Source organism: Convolutriloba macropyga, unplaced genomic scaffold (assembly GCF_964194025.1).
Source record: "Convolutriloba macropyga unplaced genomic scaffold, txConMacr16.3 SCAFFOLD_1242, whole genome shotgun sequence".
In the NCBI taxonomy this organism is placed as follows: Eukaryota; Metazoa; Xenacoelomorpha; order Acoela; family Convolutidae; genus Convolutriloba; species Convolutriloba macropyga.
The window spans coordinates 34,810-58,731 of NW_027449769.1; the positions used below are offsets into that span (position 1 = coordinate 34,810).

The 23,922-nt window shown below is 32.5% G+C and overlaps 1 protein-coding gene across 2 annotated transcripts; it reads right to left on the reverse strand.

The window, feature by feature from the left end:
* Nucleotides 1–2,413: 2,413 nt before the first annotated feature.
* Nucleotides 2,414–23,556, reverse strand: LOC142355318 (major facilitator superfamily domain-containing protein 4A-like). 2 transcript variants are annotated; one of them, XM_075407527.1, is made up of 5 exons: nucleotides 23,414–23,556; nucleotides 14,131–14,160; nucleotides 13,305–13,375; nucleotides 12,949–13,072; nucleotides 2,414–2,820 (listed from the first exon to the last, which is right to left on the reverse strand). In XM_075407527.1, exons 1-5 carry the CDS (start codon nucleotides 23,541–23,543, stop codon nucleotides 2,618–2,620), a joined length of 558 nt encoding a protein of 185 aa, XP_075263642.1. In that variant the 5' UTR covers nucleotides 23,544–23,556; the 3' UTR covers nucleotides 2,414–2,617. The 2 variants fall into 2 exon arrangements, with proteins under 2 accessions (XP_075263642.1, XP_075263643.1); XM_075407528.1 differs by lacking the exon at nucleotides 14,131–14,160 and having other exon boundaries at nucleotides 2,415–2,820.
* Nucleotides 23,557–23,922: the final 366 nt, after the last annotated feature.

A 23,922-nucleotide genomic window follows, 5' to 3' on the forward strand; every position in this document is an offset into this window, starting at 1 on the left:
GTCATATGTCGTTTAAACAAATATCCTACAGTTAAATTACTGTTAAATTTGATATAAAATTGTAGCAAATGTCTGACGTGAACGAGACTACTACAATTCTTTATTTATATCAACGAAACTGTCGCAGTGAGAATTGTCTGCTTGATTGAATTGTTTGACCACAAATTTTAAGGCTATTGATTGCGTAAAAGATGTCAAATTTCTTTTAAAATTTTCATCAAAAGAGAAAATGCATCGTAATCAGAAAATATTGACTTCTATGTTTTTTTTGCAGTGTAGTTCAACTTTTTGCCGCCTTCAATTTTAATTCAACGTGAAAGTGTATATCATTTAGAATTTCATTTAATATATTTTTTGGACAGACAAAAAGGGGTGAAATATCTGCTAAACCCTAAATAGTGATGTGATACGACCCAGGAAAGTAGACAAATTACTTTGACTCATTTTTTGAAAATAATTTGTTAGATTTTGAACTTATTTTTTAAAGGCAAAAACATTTCAAAATTTATATATCAACTAGTGTCTTATTTAGAACAATATGCCGACAAGCCAATGGGCCTTTCGCAAGATCCTCAATTTAGGACAAGTTTTTTTCGTTGGTTTTAAAAGAAAATATGTTTTTAGCTATTTATTTGGTCTTGCAGATGCAAAAATTTCTAATACAAAGTAAATTTTCATGAGAAATTGAATGTGCATACAGATTTTTGTTTTCTTTGTTTGTAAAGACTTTTATTATGATTCTAAATATGTTTCTCTGCAACCTTAACTGATTATGAAAGATTATTTTTCAGCATTGTTGTTCACTTTTCATTGTGCAATTTATCTGAAAAGGCTTCAAAAAATCAACATATGAGAAGAGGAGCATTTTCGATTTTTTAACAGTCAGCGCAATTTTAAGTCGAATTAGTTTCAAATAAAGAAAAATTTTTCACAAAACTTCATTTCTGAAAACATTGGTGTAACTACAAATAAATGAAACGAAGTGAAAAGATATGTAAAATCAATCTTTTACATTAAGTAGATTTTCCTCCGAGTAATTCTTCTTTTTAGTTAAAACGTTTAATTAGAAGAATACAGAAAACACAAAGGACAATCGTAATGGAACATAGAAAAGTGACAGTTTATGCTTAGCTAGTTTGATTGACCTTAAGTTTCTAATGTGCATTTTATTTTTTTCCGCCTAAAACACACTCAATGTTATAAGGCAACTTATTTGCTTGAACGTCAATGAGAGCATAGCTCTACCAGCACAAACTTGAAAGAATCTTGCAAGGTAACCATTCGTTTTTCTAAGCTTTCATTTTGCAAGATCTTGCATTATAATCATCGATTTGAAAGATAAACAACTTTTGCTCGATTTTCTAAATTTGAAGCTAAGCGTGTCAGTTTGAGTAGGGATATTGTGAATATCCTCTTTGAAGGATTTATCTTGAAGAATTGAATATTTGGTTGGAAAGCTTGAACACTTTTTACCAAAAAAAAGGAAGTTTATAGAAAATAAATTGAATTATCTCTGAGTATTTCTAAGGTCAATTAATTTTTATGGTAATTTTACACCTCACAAATTGAATATACTATTGCACAGTCATATAGACATAACTGATTAGGATCACAATTGTTAATAATAGTTTACTATACATTATTATAACACCTGTTTGTTATTTTTCATTAGCAACAAGCAGTGCATCAACCATATCAACCAGTATCGAGCAATCAATCGCTATTTCCAGAAATCATCAATACAGAATTTATAGAGCAGTTCCAGAGGTCATCTATTCAAATCAATTGAATTAGGGGCGCAGAACTTTGGTAAACACTTCAACCACTGTGTTACCCGGGCCGAGAAAATTTCCAAAAATTATGTAGGAAATGCGCTTAAGATGCGCTGAAACTTTGTAAGAAATGCGCTAAATAGGTGCTGAAAGTTATGTAAGAAATGAGATGAAAATGCACTAAAAATATGTAAGAAATGCGCCGAAGGTGCGCTGAAATTTTAAAGTTTCAGCGCCCTCTCGAAATTTCAGTGCATTTGGCGCATTCAGCGCATGCCTTACATAATCTCAGCGCATTCAGCGCATTTCTTACAAAAAGATGATATCCCGACCCGGGTATTAAAAAACAGTCAAGTCATTGAAATCCAGATCAGTTTATCGCAGCATAACACAATTGGTGCTAGAAAAATAAACCCTCACATACAAAAGATATGCGCATATTGGCACAATTTTTTCTAAAATTATGTTAATTTTTTTCTCACTGTTAATAAAATCTCATTTAAAGGCAAAAACACACACTCAACCCCTGCAAAAATAGTATGCTGCTGGTGACGGCCATTTTACTATTTCATTAAATGAAGCAGCTTCTTGTTCCCTAGTTAGTAATATCATAACTTTTTGTATCATAAACGGTTGTGGGAGGGGGTTGAAATTTGAAGAATTAAAAATTTTCCATGAGGGCTTATCATTTTGGGGCAATAGTGAATAATTATCTCCTACTAAAATCATTCAAATTTACACATTAAATAATATTTTAAATCAAAATACAAGTCTATACAAAAACTATATGATTTCCTCAAAGCAACACTGAAATTCATGCGTAAATTCTATTTATTTTGGCAATGCTAATTGTTTATTGAGGAATACGACTTCGCACCATTGCAAGCTGTTCCGCTCGTTGGCTGCCGACTAATGACGTCATTTTTGTTACTAGAACCTGATTGGTTGATTGGGCTGAGGACAGATTCGGAATTGATGTTTGGTTGGTGGATTCCGATGCAGTTCCACCACCACGGACACAAAGTCCCAATTCTTGTATAAGTTTTGCCTAAAAATGTGGAACATTTAATATTAATGTCAGACATTCGAGCGATCATTGACAAGATCGTTTATGTGACTGAGGCCCCCTCCGATTATGTATTTTTGGGTCCTGCCATTGCCGATTGTCAATTTCTATTAACCATTTTTTGTTCATCAAAATAGGGCTTGGACTACAACAAATTGTAAAAAAACCAATGCACGGTTAAATTATGACTTTACAAGTCCCATCATTCTAGAGCAGACTAAACCAGAACTTTTAAAAAATTGTGAAAAATTGTGGTCAAGATTGGCTTAGAAAAGAAAACTTTGTTTGAAAGTTTGGTTTGATTGGCAACATTGATTGTATGCATAAAAATCTTCGATATCTTAGGTTCTCAAAAGTAGGAAAGCTTTGGTATGTTCGGTTTAACATGTAGAAATTCGTGGGTAAGTTTTGAAGCATAAAAAATGGTCCGTTTTGTTCCTACATTTTGTTGTTTTTATTATAATTTCCTCGAATTTTTAATCCTCGCGATTTCTTCAAAATTTTTTAGAATGCGGCGCACACATAAAATTTTGTTTCTTCAGCTCTTTGACACATCTAGTTTACCAAATTCGAAGTTCTTGTATTTTCGACTAAATTTTTTGTAAATAGAGCGAATTGCAGAATGTACGAGCATTCCTATCATCATAGCAATTCAAAATTATTTAGACTATCTTGATATTTAATGGTTTGAAACCAAACAAAATAACATTTTGATACTTTTATGAATTAATCAAATCAAATTTTCTGACGTTTTAAATTAAAAACAAAACAAAGACCCAAAAGCAAAATAGACCTTCAACTCTTTTCGTCCAAAATCAACAGCTTCGGAAGTCGGGTAGTCGCATGCTTGAGCAAGAGGATAAATGATTTTTAAAACGAACACGGCGGCTTGTTAATGTGCGTTCGCACATGATGTTCCGACCCGAGCTCATCTACATTTTTGACTCAACCAAATGAAGAGATAACAAAAATAGATGTTTCAATTTAATAAAAAATGCTACATTTTAAGTTGATTAAACAAACTAAATTCTGCCTCGATGAAATAGCAATCATAGGTTTCATTCATGTGACATCAATAACTCATCACAATAAGTCGTATGGCAAAGAAAAATACATCAAAACCACGTAATTTTTGAGAAAACCCATAGTATCAAAGTCAAAAAATTCTACAGCTTTCAACGGAAGGCATTTAATACGCTAAATTATGCCTAGATGATGTGACGACTAGGATGTTTGTCATTCAAAATTTATCAATAAGACATTACAACAAGTCATTGACTATGAAAACAACAACAAAAACAGGCAAAATCCAAAAGTTCGGTAGAAAATTGAGAGAAGCAAGTGTCGAAGCTATTTAAACCATAAGCTTTTTTCTCTGAAAACTTTTTCAACGATCCATTGATCGTGTTCAGTAAGCCAATGGGAGCTATCAATATTAGGATAATGTAATCCGATTTCAAAAGGAACCAAAATTACTAAAAAAAGATCCAAAAATTATAAAAATTATGAAAACTCGTGCACCGAAGTCAAAAAAACCAATAGCTAGAAGACAAAACCGCTAACTAGATCAATTGTTGCTGATGTAGAAAAAAAAGCGGTTCTGTCATTACCGAGACTGACTTACAATCCACGAAAATAAGCTAAAGATTGATTTATGTTAAAAAAAATATTTTTAAAGTCTTAACATCCATTAAACTCAAAAGCTTTCATAGGAATTCAATGAATACGCTCAGCTATGCCACAATGTGAAAACAAGGTTGTTTATGATAACTAGATAATCAATAGGACATCACAATATGTCTTATGACTATGAAAAAAACCAACAAATACAGGCAAAAACCAAAATTTCTTTGGAAAAACGGGAGAAGAAAGTGTTGAAGCCATTTAAACCATATTTTTTTCTCAGAAAATTTTATCTATGATACTTTGGACGTCTTCACTAAAGGAAGATGTAGCCATCAATATTAAGATGACGTGATAAGATTTCAAAATGAACCAATAAAACGAAATGTCCAAAAATTTTTTTTTAAAATTTGAAATCTTGTGGCATTGAAGACGTATAACCAATAGTTATTTGATAAAGCCGTCAATGAGATTAACTTACGTTGCAGTTGTATGAAGGAGTTCAATCCTGTTTTTACTGAGACGAACTTACAGTTCACAAAACTAAGTTTATGATTTACTAATTTTAAAAAACTTTCGAAAATTTGTTTTCAAAGCCTTAACAGCCATTAGCTGTCCAGTTACAGCACTAGATAGGTTCACTCAGTGCTCATTAGCAAATCTATTGCACCTTTAGTCAACAAGTTTATGCCATAGGATTATAAAACCTTAGTAACACCCTCAAAAAATAAATCCAAATTTCATTTGAAATTACGAAATTTGAGATACGAGTCCAAAAAAAAAACATGAGCGATCCCTTCGAAACCAATTTTTGTTCATTGGGCTTCATTTGATCGTAAAAGAGGTTTGTAATTAACGGAACTTCGATATTAAAAGTGTCTAGTAGTCTCTAGGTTACTTGAAAAAACATAAAAATTGCAAAATTTTCTAAAAAAAAGAGCTCCCAAACCTAATTCGAATTTTTTTATATATTAAACTTCCCTCTAAGACTAGAACTGGTCTTTTTTATCTCCTTTCGTCTATTAAAAACCTAAAATTGATTTACTTTTTGGCGTGAAATCTAGTTTTGAGTTAAATTTTTTCGTAGAAAAAACGTTATTTCGAACGAAAATTACGGTAAAAGTGAACCAAATATCCAGTGTTCACATGAAACTTTAAACCTCGATAACTCCTCGAAAAAAACGAAATTCAAAAAAATCTTTTTAATTCCGAATTCTACGCTGGACGAGCTTTTTAATGATACCACGCACATTTCTCTACGATGAATATATCGGTCGGCCAAAATTCACGGAACAAAAAAAACCCATTTGAGTATATAGTTCCTCCCCCCCACAAGTGGGGTCGGAACAAAAAGGCTGCAAAAATACCGTATTGCATGATCGTATGCCTTATGAAAATATCAAATGTTTAATGCAGAAAAAGTGAATCCAAGACTTATTACGATCTCGTCTCAACAAAAACAGAAAAAAAGTACATTTTTCAAATTAGTTTGAGGTTCATTTGAAAACCAAACAGAAAATTAATAAAATGACATGAGCGAAGTTCCTACATTGATCTAAATTGGAAAAGATTGTTCAGTGAAAAGAAGTCGTTAAAGAGAATTTCACACATCAAATGTTTTCAAAAATGCTTTTCAGTAGTACAAAAATGGTCCAAATGATAGAATTTTTTAGCAAAAAAATTGAAAGCGAATAGAAATTAGTAAATGTTTTGAGCGTGTTTATGTTATACTTCCCCAGCGGAACAAGGAACCACGCAAATTTTACTGATATTGTTGTTATTTATGTTAATTGTTTATGGCAAGCAATTGTGAGTGTTTCGTCACTTTCAATTTATACTTGAGTAACATTGCCAGCAAAATCTTTATCTTAAAAGTTTTGCGAAGAATGGGTTTGTTACAAAACACTCTTGGTTGCTTAGCTATATCGGTTACAATAGCTATATTTTCATTTCTTTTGCCTTTTCAAATTTTTCGACTAATGGCGACAATGACTTCAATGAAATTCAACTCACAATTCGACAGATGTTGACGGCACTTTGTTTATGTAATAATAAACACTGATTAATCAACATGCTCTTAGTCAACATTTACGGACATTTAAATGACGGACTCAGCGCACATTTTGCCATGACCATACTATGATTCAGTACTGGATTTGCTTTGAGTTTGTTATGATCAAATCATCACTGATTCTTATTTTCGAAGTAACAGCATTGCCGGTTTAAGAAGCCCATGATTGGAAATCTAAATGACTAATACATTACGCTTAGATTACTTGATTTGAAGATATGAAAGCATTTCGATGATTAGATAAGGCGTCATTTCGTCTGACGTGTAGTAAGATTAATTCCACGTGCCGCCAACTGATATTATTAAACCAAGAACTTTAACTACATTTGGGATTTAGTTTATCATAATCATTAGCTTGTTTGTCTGAGTGATTTTCGCATCCAATCAGTGATCAGACAACTACTACAAGATTTAGTAACTTTTGATTCATTGATAAATCACTGATACAAATTGCAGTAAATTTAAATTTGGCGTAAAAGACCACCTACGTTTGATTTAGTTTAATTTAACATTTAACACATTTTGTTCGCATCTGTTTTCAAATTAAACTGATAGTTTTGAAATGTCACCGAGCAAATAACTTATTACTACTAAGCAAATTTGTCAGATGATCTCTCTATTTTGAAGAAATCTGTTCTTATTATGGACTGGCAAGAAATCACATGAACAAGTATGATTTCACATCAAAAATTTCAGGCGACCTTGCAAAATAGATCTTTTGGCAATCCTATTTGATACATAGCAGGCTATAAACATATTAAATAAAGTTATTGTAATTTATCTGAAAAAAGAACTTAACTCGCCTCAACTGTTAATTAAAAACTGTCTTTCCTTAACTTGCCTCGAAGTAAGCTAACCCAACCTTATTAATTTCACCTTAAAAGTTAAGGCTTCACCACCTTAAAAGAAGTCGTCAAGTCAACCCAAATTTACCTTAAAATTTTTGTAAGTTTTCACCTTAACGATACTAAGAATACTAAGAATACCTTAACGATAATAAGAAACTTAAACTTTGCCTTAGCTTAATTGAATTATTTACCTTAACTGCTGAGGTAAATAAATCCTAAATTTAAGATAAGTTGAGGTAAACTTACCTCATTAGTTTAAAAAAAATTAAAGTAAGTTAAGGCAAAGTTAACTGAAATTGATATTAGCAGTTTTTATCGCTTATATCCACACCTTGATTATATTTTTAAAAGTTTTATTCAACCCGGTAATTCTGCAATCAATTTGTTTTCAAATTTGTTTAAGAAAAGTCCCTTGACGAAACGACGAATTCTTTCTAATTTTTTAAAATCTTTTGCATACAAGATCAGATTTTTATGGTCGGTTTTAATCAGGGTGTCAATAGTGATAAGTTTATTTAACTGTAGTGACTGTTTCAGGACTGTGATTCCTAATAAAAAGAAATGTATTCACATTTTTTCATGAAGACGTTTTGATTTTTTTTTGAATTTTTGCAAGTAATCGAAAACAAACAAAAACAGAAGAGAAAACAAAGAAGAGAAAGATATCCGCCTCTATTCTGACCCCCACTTTAGTGGGGAGGGAGACACTATATACACAAATAGGGTCTTTTTGTTCAGTCAATTTTGTCCGATCGATATATTCAACGTAGAGAGTTGTGAGTGGTATCATTAAAAAGCACGTGCATCCTAGACAATGGAATTGAAAAGAGGTTTTCTAGTTTAATTTTTTACAGGGAGTTATCTTAACTTTTAGTTTTTCAGTTATGATTACTATGAATCTTAAATGACATGATATGGTTACTAAGAATTTTATATGACCTAGTATGATTACTAAGAATCTTATATGACCAAGTATTATTACTAAGAAACTTATATGACCTAGTATAAATACTAAGAGTCTTATATGACATTGTATGAAATCGAAGAAAGTTGTATTATGGTTGTTCTGAGCCAATCATGTTACGGTTGGTCATAAATGAATCTGTACTGTTTTCGCCAAATTGAAGTCTTGGGTCAAAATGCGATCTGTCCTCTGCTGATACTCTGTTGCGTTTGGAAACGCGATGTCTTAGTCAATTTTCAAATTAGAGTTGTCCTGTCTTGAGCACCGTGTTTTTAGGTAGGTGTCTTTGCTTGTAACCATTTGCAATAACCAGACTCCAGACAACTCGAAAGTGAACAACATAGCGCTACAAAACTCCACCACATCAGCAAGAACTAACGCTGTGAAAAGTTCACAAAGCAGATACGAGTTCCATGGCTACACCCAGCTCGTTACACGTGCAATTTAAAATTAATGTAATAGAAAACTCTTTTATATATTCTCTTAAGACACATGGAATTAAACTACCCAAAAGGTTAGTTGATTTATTTTTTTTGAAAAAGCGTTTCTAGATCGACAATTCAGGGCAGATTTTATTAAGCATTTCACCTAATGAGAAAAACACAAAATTTACTCAATAAAACGTATCTACCACCATTTTTGCAGTTTTTGTTCCGACACCCACTTTAGTGGGGAGGGAGGAAAGAACTATATACTCAAATTTTTTTTTCTGTTGTTCTGTCAATTTTGGCCGATCGATAAATTCATTGTGCAGATTCGAGAGTGGTATCATTAAAAAGCACGTATATCCTAGAATATGAAATTAGAAATTTTTTTTGGATTTCGATTTTTTACAGGGAGTCATCGAGGTTTAAAGTTTTGTGAATATTTGACAGTTTTTTTTCATAATTTCACTAATTTTTTTTATTTGGCTCAATTTTGCTATTATAATTTTAAATAAGTTAAAAAACCTAACAGTAGAGTTATATTGTTACTATTTTGCATAAATGAGTGCCGCTCAATTGTTTGATTGGAGTTTCTTTGGCTAAAAATTTTTATAAAAATTTCAAAATTCAGACTTTTTCATCAAAAATTGCGAAAAATTTGCTTTTTCCGCCAATTTTACCTAAGTTTGCCGAAAGTGGAGGCCTCAAAACTGCTGACACAATCTCTTTAAAAAAGTTAGTTGAAACACGGCGCCCTATAAAAGTCTTCTGGACTTAAAGTTTGCCTGTTTTTGCATATTTAACTCAATAATTATACAAATTCCATCATCGTTTTTTTTTTAATTTTTGAAGTATTTCACTCAACAATTGGTCTAATTCGCAAGTATTTGAAACAGCTGGGTGGTTTGTGTGGCACTTGGAAAAATTAGGGATAAGTCGATATAGGGGACTCCTAGAATCAGAAATTTATAATTTTTGATTTGGTGATGACTTTTTTTCAAAATCGTCTGCTTTCGTTTTTTAAGATTAATTACCAGCATTTTTTTTATTCGCTGCCTCCTTAAAGCTCCCATATTTCTCCCATGTAGCTCCCATATAGATAAAAATTATTTCAAAAGTAGATTTTGTTTGTTTTCAGAGAACCTAATGGTTTTTATGGCTTTGAAGAAAAGTTTTAGTAAACTTTAACTGATGTCTTTTCGTTTACCGTCAATTGTAATTCTTTTTTGCAGTCTGATTAGTAAGTTCAAACATTCAAAAAACTAAATGGTTTCTTCAAGAAGGGTAAATGAATCAGTATCATGCGTTCGGTAGTTACCTAAACTGTTTTATGTCATTGAATTTATTTGTTTTAAGGAAATGTTAGTGATTTTCTAAACATGTCACTTTTTGTATAATTTCTGTCAATTTTAGGATTTTACATAAACACAGGTCAAAATTTCTTTGTTTTAGAATCAAACTGTTTTCGTGGAGGATTGTCCTAAATTAACGCTTTCTTGGTTTTGGTACTACGAGTTTTCAAGCAAAATTTTGTAATTTTTTAAATAATTGCCCATTTTGGCTATTGTTTTTGTTTCTTTGGTAAACTGTCACATTACTTAACAATCTAAGTGTAAAACAGAACAAAAAAATTTGTAACTGAATTTTATATTATTTTCATAACATATGGTATTAAGGGCTGCGACCCTTCTTGAATAATTTTGTAGTGTTCTTTTACCCTGTATTTGTTGTTAGTTTTTGATGCCATATGGCAATTACTTGGTAATTAAAGTTCTCAGCGGAAATCTACAGATATTTAGATGAACCTAATAACTGACATCAGTTTATAGCTAATGGTTTTTGTACTTAAAAAATTATATATTTAAGTCAAAAAAACCATTAGCTGTATACTGATGTCAGTTATTAGGTTCATCTAAATATCTGTAGATTTCCGCTGAGAACTTTAATTACCAAGGATTTGCCATATGGCATCAAAAACTAACATCAAATTCAGGGTAAAAGAACACTACCAAATTCTTCAAGAAGTGTCGCAGCCCTTAATACCATATGTTATGGAAATAATATAAAATTCAATTACAATTTTTTTTGTTCTTTTTTTCCCACTTAGATTGTTAAGTAATGTGACAGTTTCTTCAAGAAACGATTATTCAATTTATCCCTTTTTATTCTCGTTTGCGTTTTTAACATTTTACAATGTAGTATCATTTTCGTAACTCCACCTCATTATTGAGAGATTGCCTTCTTGTTTTGTTGAACCAAACGCTGTTTTTAGTGTCGCTTGAACATTTTTCCTGATGTCTTCAGGGCTTAGACAATTTGTTTCAGAATATTTTTGTGTAATTTAGATACATTTCCATTTTAGTGTTTTTTTGCTGTCATTTTGAGAGCGTCGTTTTACAAAAACAATTCAGGATTTTCAAAAGAGACGCAAAAGAAGATTAGTTCTTCTCGCGGTTATAATTTTAGAATTTTAATGTTTTCAACCCTGTGGTTTTCTAAAGTTGTTTGTGAATATTTTTTAGCTCAGATTCTATATAAAGTTATTCTGTCTTAGTCTCCTTACCAACAGGAGCTATTGGCTTTCGAAAAAGTTGCAAGATAGCTGTTTACTCTTTAGGTCGAAAACTTATGTCAAATATAAATTTAGAAAATGTTTGATTTTTCAAAAAAACACAAACGTTTTCTGAGATTTGCCATTCTTTTTTCTGTTAACTTGTAGCTTAGCATCTCTAAGTCACATCCATTATCTATTAGAATACAATTTGTACTTTAGAATGATTTTATTTTCTTCAAATAGTCTTTGTTCGTCGTTCAACCAGTTTTTCGTAAATTATTCGTGATTTTTGCATATTCTCCCAGTTTTGCGGGTTTTTGTTTTCTTTTTCGTTGTATCACGATAATGGGTAGTCGTCTGGTCATTTGGAAAAATGCAATAAAGAATTTTCAATGTTTTGAGAGAACAACTCGAAGTTTAGTTGGCTGAGACGTCGTTTTCGTGCACTTTTTTTCGATCTGCACTTCAAAAAAGCAGCGTTTTTTTAAAATTTGCTCATTTCCTGTCGATTTAATACCAAGTCGCATTAAGGAAAACTCCCATATTTTTTCTACTGAAGTACAGGTTAATCTTCTTTGGTGTAAGTTTTAGCTGATAACATTATTTTGATTCGGTTATTAGTGGTTTTCAAAAAATGGACAATGAGTTTTGTTCGTAATTAGTATTTGTAATTATTTGACTTTTATTGCTTTTGTCTTTTCTGGTAATCATACTAAGGTAATCAGAGGTCTCATCGGCCCTCTAAGGCAGATTGTTTTATTCATTTAGTAGTTTGTTGAACGATATATTTATTTGTTATTTTTTATCTCTTCCTCATTTGGTAGACATTTAAGTGAAAAATGTAGATGAGCGGGGTCAGAACCTAATGTGCAAACGCACAAAACAGAGCCTCCTTGTCTAATATAGAATGAATTACAATCTGCTGCTTTGGAGCAGAATGTGAAAATGGATGTTGGATTTAGCAAGTCATCTTAAAAGATTCTTGCTTTCCGCATTCTGTTTTATACTCCTAAACGTAATGCTGCACGTTATATTTACATTACAAGCAGCAATGTTGAGAAAAATTATCAAATTCGATTTTTATGTTTGAATGCTCATAACAAAGCACAATGGCAACAACTGCTGCAAAACTTGAGAGAAATATAGCAAATCCTGATCTGCATTTTCGCCAGAAAACCTCACGATATGTGGAAAAACTTTTGCGTGGGGTTCATAAATTTAGGTAGTTTGCGCATATTGAGAAGAGATGAGAACATTTGAAAATTGAATCCATTTGCCCCCCCCCCCCCCCCCCCCCCCCCTCGCTTACTTAGATGGCACATTGATTTTAAGCCCCCCCTTGCGCATATTATTTTTTCTTACATGGTAACGTGCTGTATAACAACGCGCATTTTGAAAGTGGAGCTAATAAAAATTTTGGGGCAGAAGAGACCATAAGAACTTAGCCTGACTAGATCTTTTTGAGGCATGCCGAGTTTTGCCAAGATAATTAAGATCTTGAAATCTTGAGAATCTCGGCAACAGGACAAATTATTGGTATCTGATATTAATTCTAACATTACAGAGAAGGGAATTAAAAGTAAAAGTGTATCAAGATTCCTTAATTGCATTGGGTGCACACTTACTGGCATCTTGTTTTGAGATAACATTGAAAGCCACCAGAAGGGCGAGGAAGAGAAGGAATAGGCCAAAAACACTTGCACTCAACTCATAGTAGATCAGAGTCACTGGCCCCACATTGTCAAACAGCTGGAACACAAAGCGATTGTTTACTTCCCAAAAATTCTTGCAAAGTGACAGTTTTTCCCTTTCCCCTGACAGATTAAACAAAACCCAAAAGTTATTCCATTAATCGGCAACAGGTTGCTTTGAAACATGCAAAAATTTTCGATGAATAGTCTGATTTGGAAATTACAAACACCTTTGTGGGTTCCCGAACACTTTTAAGCACTACCAAGACAAGAAATTTTCTGTCACTTACCCATCCAACCAATAGAGGAGTACACATTTCTCCAGCGGCAGCAAACATCACCAACACACTTGTCATGAAACCTAAACATGCGGAAAAACAATTAAAAAATGGCCTCAAATATAATTTGCCAAACTTCTTTTTAGTATTTCTGATATTTTGCTTACATATGTACGTGGTCAATTTGAAACACTGCATGTCAGTTTTTTGTTAGTTCTTCGATCGGTTTATAAAGACTTGATATATTATGGCCTAATAACATTTAATGCAACCGTCATTTATTTTAGATAATCGTTTAAATAAACGGAAGAGCAAACCAAACTTTTGAAGGTATTTTTGGCATGGATTAGAAAGATAAAGTTGAGAGTTAAAAAATGAGTAACGATTGAACAGAAAGAACTGATCAGGTCGATTTGTTGAACTAAGTAAGAGTACTTCAAATTAGACTCTCGAAAAACTAAATAAAAAGGACATTTATGTGGGTTAGTCAAGCACCAAACTTAACTAATGTTAGTTAACGAGCTGTTAAATTAACTTGGTTATTTGTCTTCGTTAATGACAATTACTCACATGAAATTTCTGAAATAAAGACAAACAGAAATTGATTGTACCATCTTTGAATAATTTTCTCGAACAAATTTATACCGGTGAAGCAACGTTAGCTGTAGGTTTCCCAAGAAGCCGCAAGGGACGTAATATTTTTTTTACAGTGGGGAAAAGCAAGAAAGCTAAATGATGGTGGTGTAATATGAAAGGAAACCTGCAATTGGAACACCACTGGGAGGGGGGGGGGGGTATAAACTTTTTGTTTATAATTTCACGGCACTATCAACTCTACCTGTTATCCTCATATCTATACTTTGGTAACCTACACAGTAATCAACATAAAATTTTAAAATATAGAGAAAAAGTTAAAAAGAAGTAATCTCCTTTAATTTTACAATTTCTGCAGTAGATGTTTTTATTTTCATTGCCAGTAAAATGATATTTGCTTTGATGACAAATTTGCTTTTGCTTTCCAATAAGCACAGAAAAGAGAAGAAGCCTTCAGACAAATAGAGAGTTCTTGAACAAATTTGGTAGAAAGTGCTGAACTGATTTTCTCTAATTAGAGCTCAACGCATTACTAATTAAAAACGACAATAGAATATTCAACATGTATTCATAATTTAACAGTGGCATAACCGATATCAACCTCTGTCGTATTGATAGAAGCACAAACCTTTTGCAACAAAAGTTATTGCACTCAGGTAATTTTTTGTTGAAAATTTAATAGACAACAAGGCGGCTCGCTAATGTGCGTTCGCACATGATGTTCCGACTCGACCTCTTCTACATTTTTGCCCTTATTTAACAAACAAATGAAGAGATAACAAAAACAGATATTCGTGTCTAAAAAAAGTCGTTACAAATCCTAAATACGAATTCAATTACATAATGCCAAATCTCATTACACGAGATCTGTATTTAAAACAAACCAAGAGAAAAAAAAACAGAAAAATCAAAAATTTCACTGCAAAAGCTAAATAACTAAATTTAGAAGCACCTAGTAACAACGTCCAAATTTAATCGGATAGAACCTTAACTACACAAATTTAATCTTACTTAAATGTACGGCAGATGGAAATTTTCCTTACTGAGACTAGGTAACAAATCGACAAAAGAATAAATATTGAGGCAAAATTCAAAAATTATTCAACACTTTTCTAAAATGAAATATTTTCAAAAGTCTTAAAATACATTGGCTCTTAACAAAATGATTTTTGATAAGTTTACACAAAATTCAGACTTTACTCAGTCTTTATACTAAGCCATAGGAACAGGATAAAGACGCAGAAATAGTAAAAAAAGTTAAAAAAAATTCGCGCAAACACAAATTATTGAAGCCAATAATATCCTTAACTATTATCTGAATATTATGTATAATTTCCTTCAAATTTTATTTATACTAATTCAGCAAAAACTAGACTGAAAGAATAATTAGGTTCGTTTGGGCCACATTTGAAAATAATTTGGATTTGTTATTACGCTGATGTGCTATAAGAAGAGAAAAAGAAACACAAATACAGCACTCACAAAACCTTATGAAAACGCATTTTGACCAAAAAACAAAACATCAGTTCTGATATAATATCAGTAGAAATGTTTATTTTTGAAATACAAGGAATTGGATCGGACCCCTCAAAGATGAGTACGTTACAAGTTGACAAAAAGAACAACAAACTAAAAAGTTTTAAAAATCTTTGAAAATGTCTATCATTAACTTCATGACTATCCGCTTTAAACTTACCGATTTGGATAACAGTGTTTAATCAATCGTCGGTTTAATCAATCGTCGGTTATGAGACCAGTCAGAGTTTTACGGCCACTTGAAGAACAAAAAACAGCCAAAAACTGCAAATTGAAAAAAAAAGAGCGAGAAAAACGTCGAAGGCATTAGAAATGATCTTTTCAGTGAAAACTTCTCCGTTTTCAAGTAATTTTTGAACAACAAAGAGACTCTTCTTTTTGAACATATGACTTCAGAGAATCAAAAATTATAAAAAAAATACATTAAAACCACGAAATTGAGAAACCTCTTATTATCAACGCCATTAAACTCAAAGCTTTCAACGGAAGCCAATAATTTCGCTAAATGGGACAACAGACTCAATAGAAAGCCTCAGTGGGACAACAGGGATGTCTGCCAGTCATATGTCATCAATAATTCATTACAATAAGTCATTGACTATGAGAACAACAACCAATACAGGCAAAATACAAAAATTCAGTAGAAAAATGCGAGAAGAATGTGTCGAAGCCATTTAAGCTATAAGTTTTTCTGGAAATTATTTTTATTATCCATTTAACGTCTTCTCTAAACCAATAAGAGCTATCAATATTAGGATATTATAAAAAGATTTCAACAGGAACCAAAAATAGGAAAAGTCCGAAAGTTTTAATTTTTTTTTTGAAATCTTGTGGCATCTGATTCATAAAACCATTAATTGAAGAACAAAACGCTGACCAATTTCAAGTCGGCTGCAATTAAAAGTAAGGGGATCCTGTCTTTACGGAAACTGAGTAACATTTCACTAAAATAAGTTAACGATCGGTTAAAGATCAAAAAAAATTTTTAAAAAATTATTTTCTAAGTTTAAACAGCCATTAAATTCAATAGCTTTCAACTTTCTAAGGAAGTCAATAAAAACTCTAAGTTATGCCTCGATGGGCGAACAAGGATAATTGACTTGCATAGGTAATCAATAGAAAATCACAATAAAAGACTTTTGACTATGGCAAAATCAGACCTAGGCAAAAACCAAATTTTCAGTAGAAAAAAGCGAGAATAAATATTCGAAGCCAATTTAAACATAACTTTTTTCTGACAACTTAATATGCAATCAACTGAATGTCTTCTCTTAGGCAATGGGAGTTATCAATATTGCGTTAGTGTGATAAGATTTCAACAGGAACCAAAAATACAAAAATATCAAAAAATTTTTACTTTTTTTTTGAAATCTTGTGGCATCGAAGTCATAAAACCAATAGTTAGAAGATAAAACAGCTCAACTGATTAGTTTTGGTTGCAGCAGAAAGGAGGGGGTTCCTGTCATCACGAATGCTGACTTATAGTACACAAAAATAGGACCAAGATTGGTAATTGTTCAAAAAATTTTGCGAAAAAAATTTTTTTTAAGGTCTTAACAGCCATAAGCTGTCAACTCAAAGCCCTAAGTAGGATCACTCAAGGCCCATTGAGAATTTTTGGAGTGTGTGCCATAGGACTCCAAAAAACTATTGAAAGATCAAAAAGAACATCAACATTTCATTAAAAATTACAAAAACTCGGAGTCAAAGACAAAAAAAAATAGCGATTCATTGAAAACTGATCTTTTGTTCTTTGGGCTTCTCTTGACTGTAAATGAGATTTATCATGTAATCTCAATATGAGAAGTGACTAGTCCTTAGGTGACTTAAAAAACAAAAAAGAAAAAAAATTCTCTAAAAAAACAGCTCTCAAATAGAGTTCGAATTTTTTTTTTGATAGTAAACTTCCATATAAGATCAGAACTAGTCTTTTTATTGCCTTTTGTCTATTGAGAACACAAAGTTGATTCATTTGGTGGCTTGAAATTTAGTTTTGAATTTATTTTTTTAATGAAAAAATGATAATTTTAAGAAAAATGACACTAAAAGTGAACAAAATCATGCCAAATATGCGGTGTTCACACAAAACTTCAATCCTCGATAACTCCTCAAAAATACGAAAATGAAAAAAATCTTTTTGATTTCGAAATCTACGTTAGGAGAGCTTTTTAATAATACCACTCACATTTCTCTACGATGAATATATCGATCGGCCAAAATTCACGGAACAAAAAAAAACCCATTTGAGTATATAGTTCCTCCCCCACAAGTGGGGTCGGAACACAAATAACAGGAAGATAAATCCCAGTTGCAAATACAAAATCTGGCACTATCTTTTGCAAGACAAAGATTTTAAAATAGACTCTTCTGTGTTCAAATTATTGCAAATTTTTGGGAGTGTTTGATGTGATTTTCAATTATCTGTTAAAGATGAAACAAAGCATTTTTCATCAATTAGAAAAGTATTACACGAAACGGGCATTTTTGATGAGGAGGTTTTTCCGCATGCAAAAACTTCTGAGGTAGTTAAACATTATTCCCTGGTGGGCCACTCTATCTTCAATAGGGCTACTCCAAAATTTTCCACTATTATATAATCTCCCTATCAAAAGTACTGGCTTCCTGTGAAAATTGTCCAATTGATAAAAACCCTTTGTTTCGTTTTTGAGAGAAAAAATTGAAGAACACATCAACCGCCCCAAAAAATTTTGCCATAATTTTAACACTGAATCCATTCAAAAACGTTGTCTCTGAAAAAATAGGTTATCTGACTTTTTTTGCTACTAAAATGCTAAAGGTTTAATCCATGCAGTTCATCGGGCAGCCCAGTTTTTGAACAAAAAAATTCAATTTTATAAATGAATTTTTTTACTAAAATAAACTTATTTGAATGCCAATTCATATTTTTCTTTAAAAAGTTGCATTTTCTACGCGGGGTCTGTGGTTTCTGATCTGCATCCTATAGAGGACAAGAGGCATGCCCAAGCCGGATCCGAATGGTTATCTTGCAAGATTTTGCCAGAATCTGGCAGAATCTTGCAAGACGATACATCGTCTTGCAAGAATTTCTGCCAGAATCTTGCAAGATGTTGCAAAATAACCATTTTTTGCAAGAATCTTGCAAGATAGCCATTCGTTCTGCCAGAATCTTACAAGATAACCGTTCGTTTTGCAAGAATCTTGCAAGATAGCCGTTTGCAAAAAAAACTTTCTTACACTTGAAAAGACCTTACAATTGGAAAGAAAACGCTAAAACGGTTGCAATATTCGAATGTACACATATTTTGCGCATCGACAAAAAAGCGAAAGACAATTATTAAAAAACATAAGAAAAGTATTAATCTAAGTATCAAACTTTTTGGGCATTGGCAAGCAAAATTAAGCGTAAGGAGCTAAATTAAACGAAATAAAGCTGTTTAAGATGCGAAGAATAATAACACATAATTTTTTCATCAGAAAAGGTAATATAGACGCGTAGTTTTGTAAATCTTGATAAAGTTGAAGAAAAATAATTTTTGGTAGTAATTTATTTTGTCTTAACAGTTCTCAAAGGCAGATTTTAATTTGTTTTCTTCAGATAATTCATATTTCCAGATTTAAAATCTATTCAAATTTATTTTTTTTCTTAAAAAACACGCAACTGATTCTTAAGTAAATTTTTGGCCGAAATGAAATGTGTTGCATGAATGAGAGCCAATAAGAGGACAGCTCGACCGGAACGAATTTGCAAGAATCTTGCAAGATAACCATTTTTCTGCCAGATCTTGCAAGATAACCATTTTTCTGTCAGATCTTGCAAGATAGGCAGCTTTTGCAAGTTTCTGGCTGAATCTCGCAAGATAACCATCTGGTCTCGACTGGGGTGGCCATGGATATCGGTCCTTTGGTGAAAAGGTTTGCAAGCCCATTGCATAGGATTGCAATAATTTGTTCAGTGCACGTGCAGTGCAGTACAAAATAAATTGTAAAAATAAACGCTACCTTGATTGTAACGGTTATAAATGTTTTATTTCTAAATTTATATGTAGCTATTATATAATGTTTAGCCGGCTTTCACGTCGTTTTTCTTTCAATTCAGTTCACCTTGAGCTCACCGTGTTAGGGCTGAGGTAAAAATTAGTTTCTCTATAATTTTTCGAAATTCGTGGGCAGTTGATTTTAAGAGTTATCCCGTTCGATCAACATTTTCACTGCATTGTGAATAAATTTCATCGCTTAGGATCTCAAACTTAAAATCGTGGACACTAAAATTATCTAAGGGGTTCAAAGATGTCTTGAAGTTTCAGGAATCTAGAGACGCTTTTAGTCCATTGTACTATAAATGTAGTAAAATTTCCCCTATCAGCTAACACTACCCCCAAAGCAACTGCTAAATGGAATTTTTTGTTCAACTTATTTTTAAAAATATCAATTTATAAGAAAATCTGAGATCAATGTTATCACAGTCGAAAATTTTTTAGCTTTTATACAGCGTGCTTTGTATTTTGAGCTTCAGTTCGCAATGAAATGTGTGCCAAAATGACTTAACTGTTTTCGAGTAACTCTTCACACACTTTTATTATTTGATTTGATGACTTAAAACCAGTTTCATTTTTTCCATCGCCAGGAGAGAGGCTATTGTTGTTTCTTAAACAGAAAACGCGTTGTATACAAAGATGACATGTATTAATGTAAATTTAATTACGGTAGGATTGATCTGCTTGAGGTACATACAAAAAATGTCTCACCATCTCCTGACAAATGTAAACAACAAATGTAAATAATCCCAACAAATTGCCTTGTGCACTTGATACTCATGCAATCAAAACAAGGGTTTTCACCAAAAAAAAAACAAAAAAGAAACAATCAACAAACCATTGCGAAACGCTGTAAACGGAAGTAATTTATTTTATGGTTAATTAATTGGGGCATAAGTGGCTGTTTCCTAACGCAACCCCAGAGAATAGCGGGGTGGGTCATTCCATAAACCTTTATTTAATTGGCTATAAATATAACTTATTGAAGTTCCATATTTTTTGCAAAGATATGAAGATATCTTTCTCATAGAAGGGCGATGTTATTTTGTAGACCAAGGAGGTGGGGAAAATTGCCATTGTTTGGACTGCGTTACTTTTGTTGGAAATTTTGTTTGGTTTAATGGTTTTGAAGTATCGTTAAAATGGGTTCACTTATGCCGACCATCTGTCTTTATGCCAACCTTTATCATACACTATGGTATCAAAAAGCTACGTACACCTAAAGATTTTAAAAGCAATACAAACATCAAATAATATAACATTTTCAGTTCAAATTTTGTGCTCTAATAACGTGTCATTACACCTTTAGCTTTTTTGACGTCTAGTGGATTGTTTGCATAGTTTTCATACAGGTTTCTCGTGACGTCTGGTTCAATTTCAATCCAAATTTCATACACTTTTTCTAAATTTTCCCGGAAAACTGTCTGTTTTTGTAATCGTTGCTTCAAAATCGCCCATAATTATTGGGCCTCGAAATTGTTATTTTTCAAGTAACGTTTTTATGCATACTGTGCACTGGATCTTGACTTGAAGTTGAGTTGATTTTGTATTTGAGACCACAAAAATGCGACATCTCGTAGCGTAACAACTTGGCAAACGGTGAAAGAACAAAGTGGTCTAACCATCTTTTCTGTTTGAGCGGAGAAAAGGAGAATGAAATTTCTCTTAAAACTTCTAAATTTCACGCCTCTTTTCACGCCTTAGCGCACATAAATCATGTTTATGAAGCATGAATCATGCTTCAAAAGCAGAAATCATGCTGCACGTAGCTTTTTGGTACCATAGTGTATACATTGTTATCAGCAATCAAAACAAAAATTTATAAACCTGACTCCCCTTTCGGTAAAGCAGTCCACTTTTTCCCGGCCGAGAAATTTAATAATTAGTATGTAAGAGATATGTCGAAATGTACTCATTTTTCAAAAATTTTGGCTCAAAGACCTTACATAATAATTCGCTGAAATCTGCTGAAATTTCGTAAAAGTTGCACTAACAACCGCCAAAATTTAAGAAAAAACTCGTGATGCTTGAAACTTGAACTCTCTTTGCTATTGACGTTGCTATCACATAACCCACAACGCCATTGATACCTGAAATTCTTATCAACTAATTTGATTTTATATTAAAAATTGTTTAGTAAGAAATGCGTTGAAATTATGTAAGAAATGAGCTGAAAATTAGCGGAATCATTACATAATTTCAGCGCATTTCCTACAAAAAGCTATTTTTTGCACCGCATTTCTTACAAAAATGCTAACCGCAGATCAAACAAATTGTACAAAATTCAGGAACTGTAGCCAAAAATGATGAAATCAGTTGCATTTGTTTAAGAAATGCGCTTAAGTTTGAATACAATTCTTTTATTATTAAGCAAAATTTTGCACTCATATATTTGCAAAGCCAACAAAATTTCAGCAAAATTCAGCGCATTCAGCAGATTTCTGACATAAAAGTATCTCATTCAGAGCTTTTTTATTTTTAATAATTTGTTAAATATCTTAAAGATTAATAATCATGTCCACTTTAAGTTTTATCGAATGTTTTTTTTCCACACGCTATCTAAAAGCGAGTTGCGGCAGATGAGTAACGGCTGAAATTTATCGAAAAAAAGAAAAATTTATTGAGATAGAATTCAGTTTTAAATAGTGCATTGTTCCAACAACTGAATTGCAGACTGGTTTCATTTTTTTCTTGCTGAAAAAAACCATTTCGCTCAGAATCAAATCAATGCAGGAGAGAGAGAGAGAGAGAGAGAGAGAGAGAGAGAGTTATAGTGCAGCTCTTTGATTTTTCTATTTCTTTTACAAATTTTGTTTCTTATTTCAACATTTGTTACCTTTTGTTAACAAATTATTTGTCAATAGTGATGCTTGAAGACTCGAGGAAAAAAGGTTACCAAGGAAGTTCAACTTGCAAAATTTTGTTAGATATGTGATTCCTACCATCGTGCTCAATCGAAAATTCTTACAAAAACGAAAAACATTCTTACGAAAAACAGTTAATTACATAAAAATTTGAGAGCAATCTTAAAACATTTAAAGTTATACAACCAAATAATTTTGCTTTGCTCAGTCTATTTTGTAAAAAATGTATAATTATTACGATGGAAAAAGGCATTTTGATTGTTCGAGTTTTATAAGTTTTGTGTCACACGCTTACTTTTCATGCCTACATTTTAGAAAAAACTGTTTCTTCCATTAACCAATAAGCCTGTATTGATGAGTTCTGTATCTTTAATTATCTTATATCGCAATTTGGATGTTTTTCAAAATTAATGATGATGAAAAGTTTTTCATCTTAAATATTTGATGAGAAACGAGCAGTTTAAGTTTTCCGAAAACTCTAATATCGAAAAAAGATTTTTTCAATACAAGGTTTCTCGAAGTTCCTCTTGGAGAAGTTCTCCATCGACTCTGCAAAATTGGTTTCAAATTTATGTGCAAAATTATGTTCAACTAGTTTAAAAAGCAGGGAAAATGATATTTTTTCAGAAAAGTTAAGAGGGAGATAATTTTTTCTTAACATAGACACATTATTCAAACTAGAAGCGTAGGAATTGGATATTTACTGTAAAATGAATAATCCTTTAAGGGATCTTCATAAAATTCTCCATGGAATGACCAAATTTACACTATATTTATAGAGTCTATACACTATATTTATTTTCTGCTCTGCGCACAGTTTCATAATCAACTGAAGAAATTGACTGCTCGGTAAGACATATTAAGCTAAGAATTGGTACCTAGTCCTTGTTCGTCACCTTTTAACTTATCGACTTTTACCCAGATTATTCAACTTGCGATGCGATTTTTGTTGTGGCCTTCAAGTCAAAAGTGTATCTTGGCTTGAAAGCAAATCTGGGAGATCAATGTTATCCTAGGATAAAGTAATGGTAACTTATCGGCATGAGTTCGAAGTATGGTACAATGAAAAGTGTATTTATATTTACTATATATCATATATTATTTTACTGACTAGATATGGAGAGGTATTCTTCGGCCATGGCAATGCCAGAGGGGTAGATGGAGGAGAGGAACAATCCATATATGGCAGTGGCGATGAATATTACCACTGTCCTGTCTCGGAACATGAAGAACAGCACCATCGCCAAACCACTCCCACACTAAACAAGAAGATAAACCATTAAACAAACAAGTAAATAAACAAAAAGATGCCCAGGTTGAGGTCGCGCTCGAAATCGCCTCTGATCAGACCGTCCCAGACAAGTGGGACCTCTGATCAGACCGTCCCAGACCGAAGTAGCCTCTGATCAGACTAGTATGCGCTCGAAGGTCATTGTGAGCTCGAAGTGCGCTCGAAGCAGCCTCTGATCAGACGAGTTCCAGACCGAAGTGACCCCTGATCAGACAAGTTCCAGACCATTGTCCAGACGAGTTCCAGACCATTGTCCAGACTAAAGTGCGCTCGAAATCACCTCTGATCAGACAAAAGTGCGTTCGAAATAGTCTGATCAGAGAATGATT

Excerpts from the sequence above, each read along its gene's own strand:
- LOC142355318 (XM_075407527.1), bottom strand. The coding sequence starts at position 23,543 with ATGGTGCTGTTCTTCATGTTCCGAGACAGGACAGTGGTAATATTCATC. Across the intron at positions 14,161-23,413 it reads AGAATACCTCTCCATATCTA|GTTACCAAAGTATAGATATG; the intron begins GTCAGTAAAATA and ends ATTACTGTGTAG. Across the intron at positions 13,376-14,130 it reads TATAGATATGAGGATAACAG|GTTTCATGACAAGTGTGTTG; the intron begins GTAGAGTTGATA and ends CCGCATGTTTAG.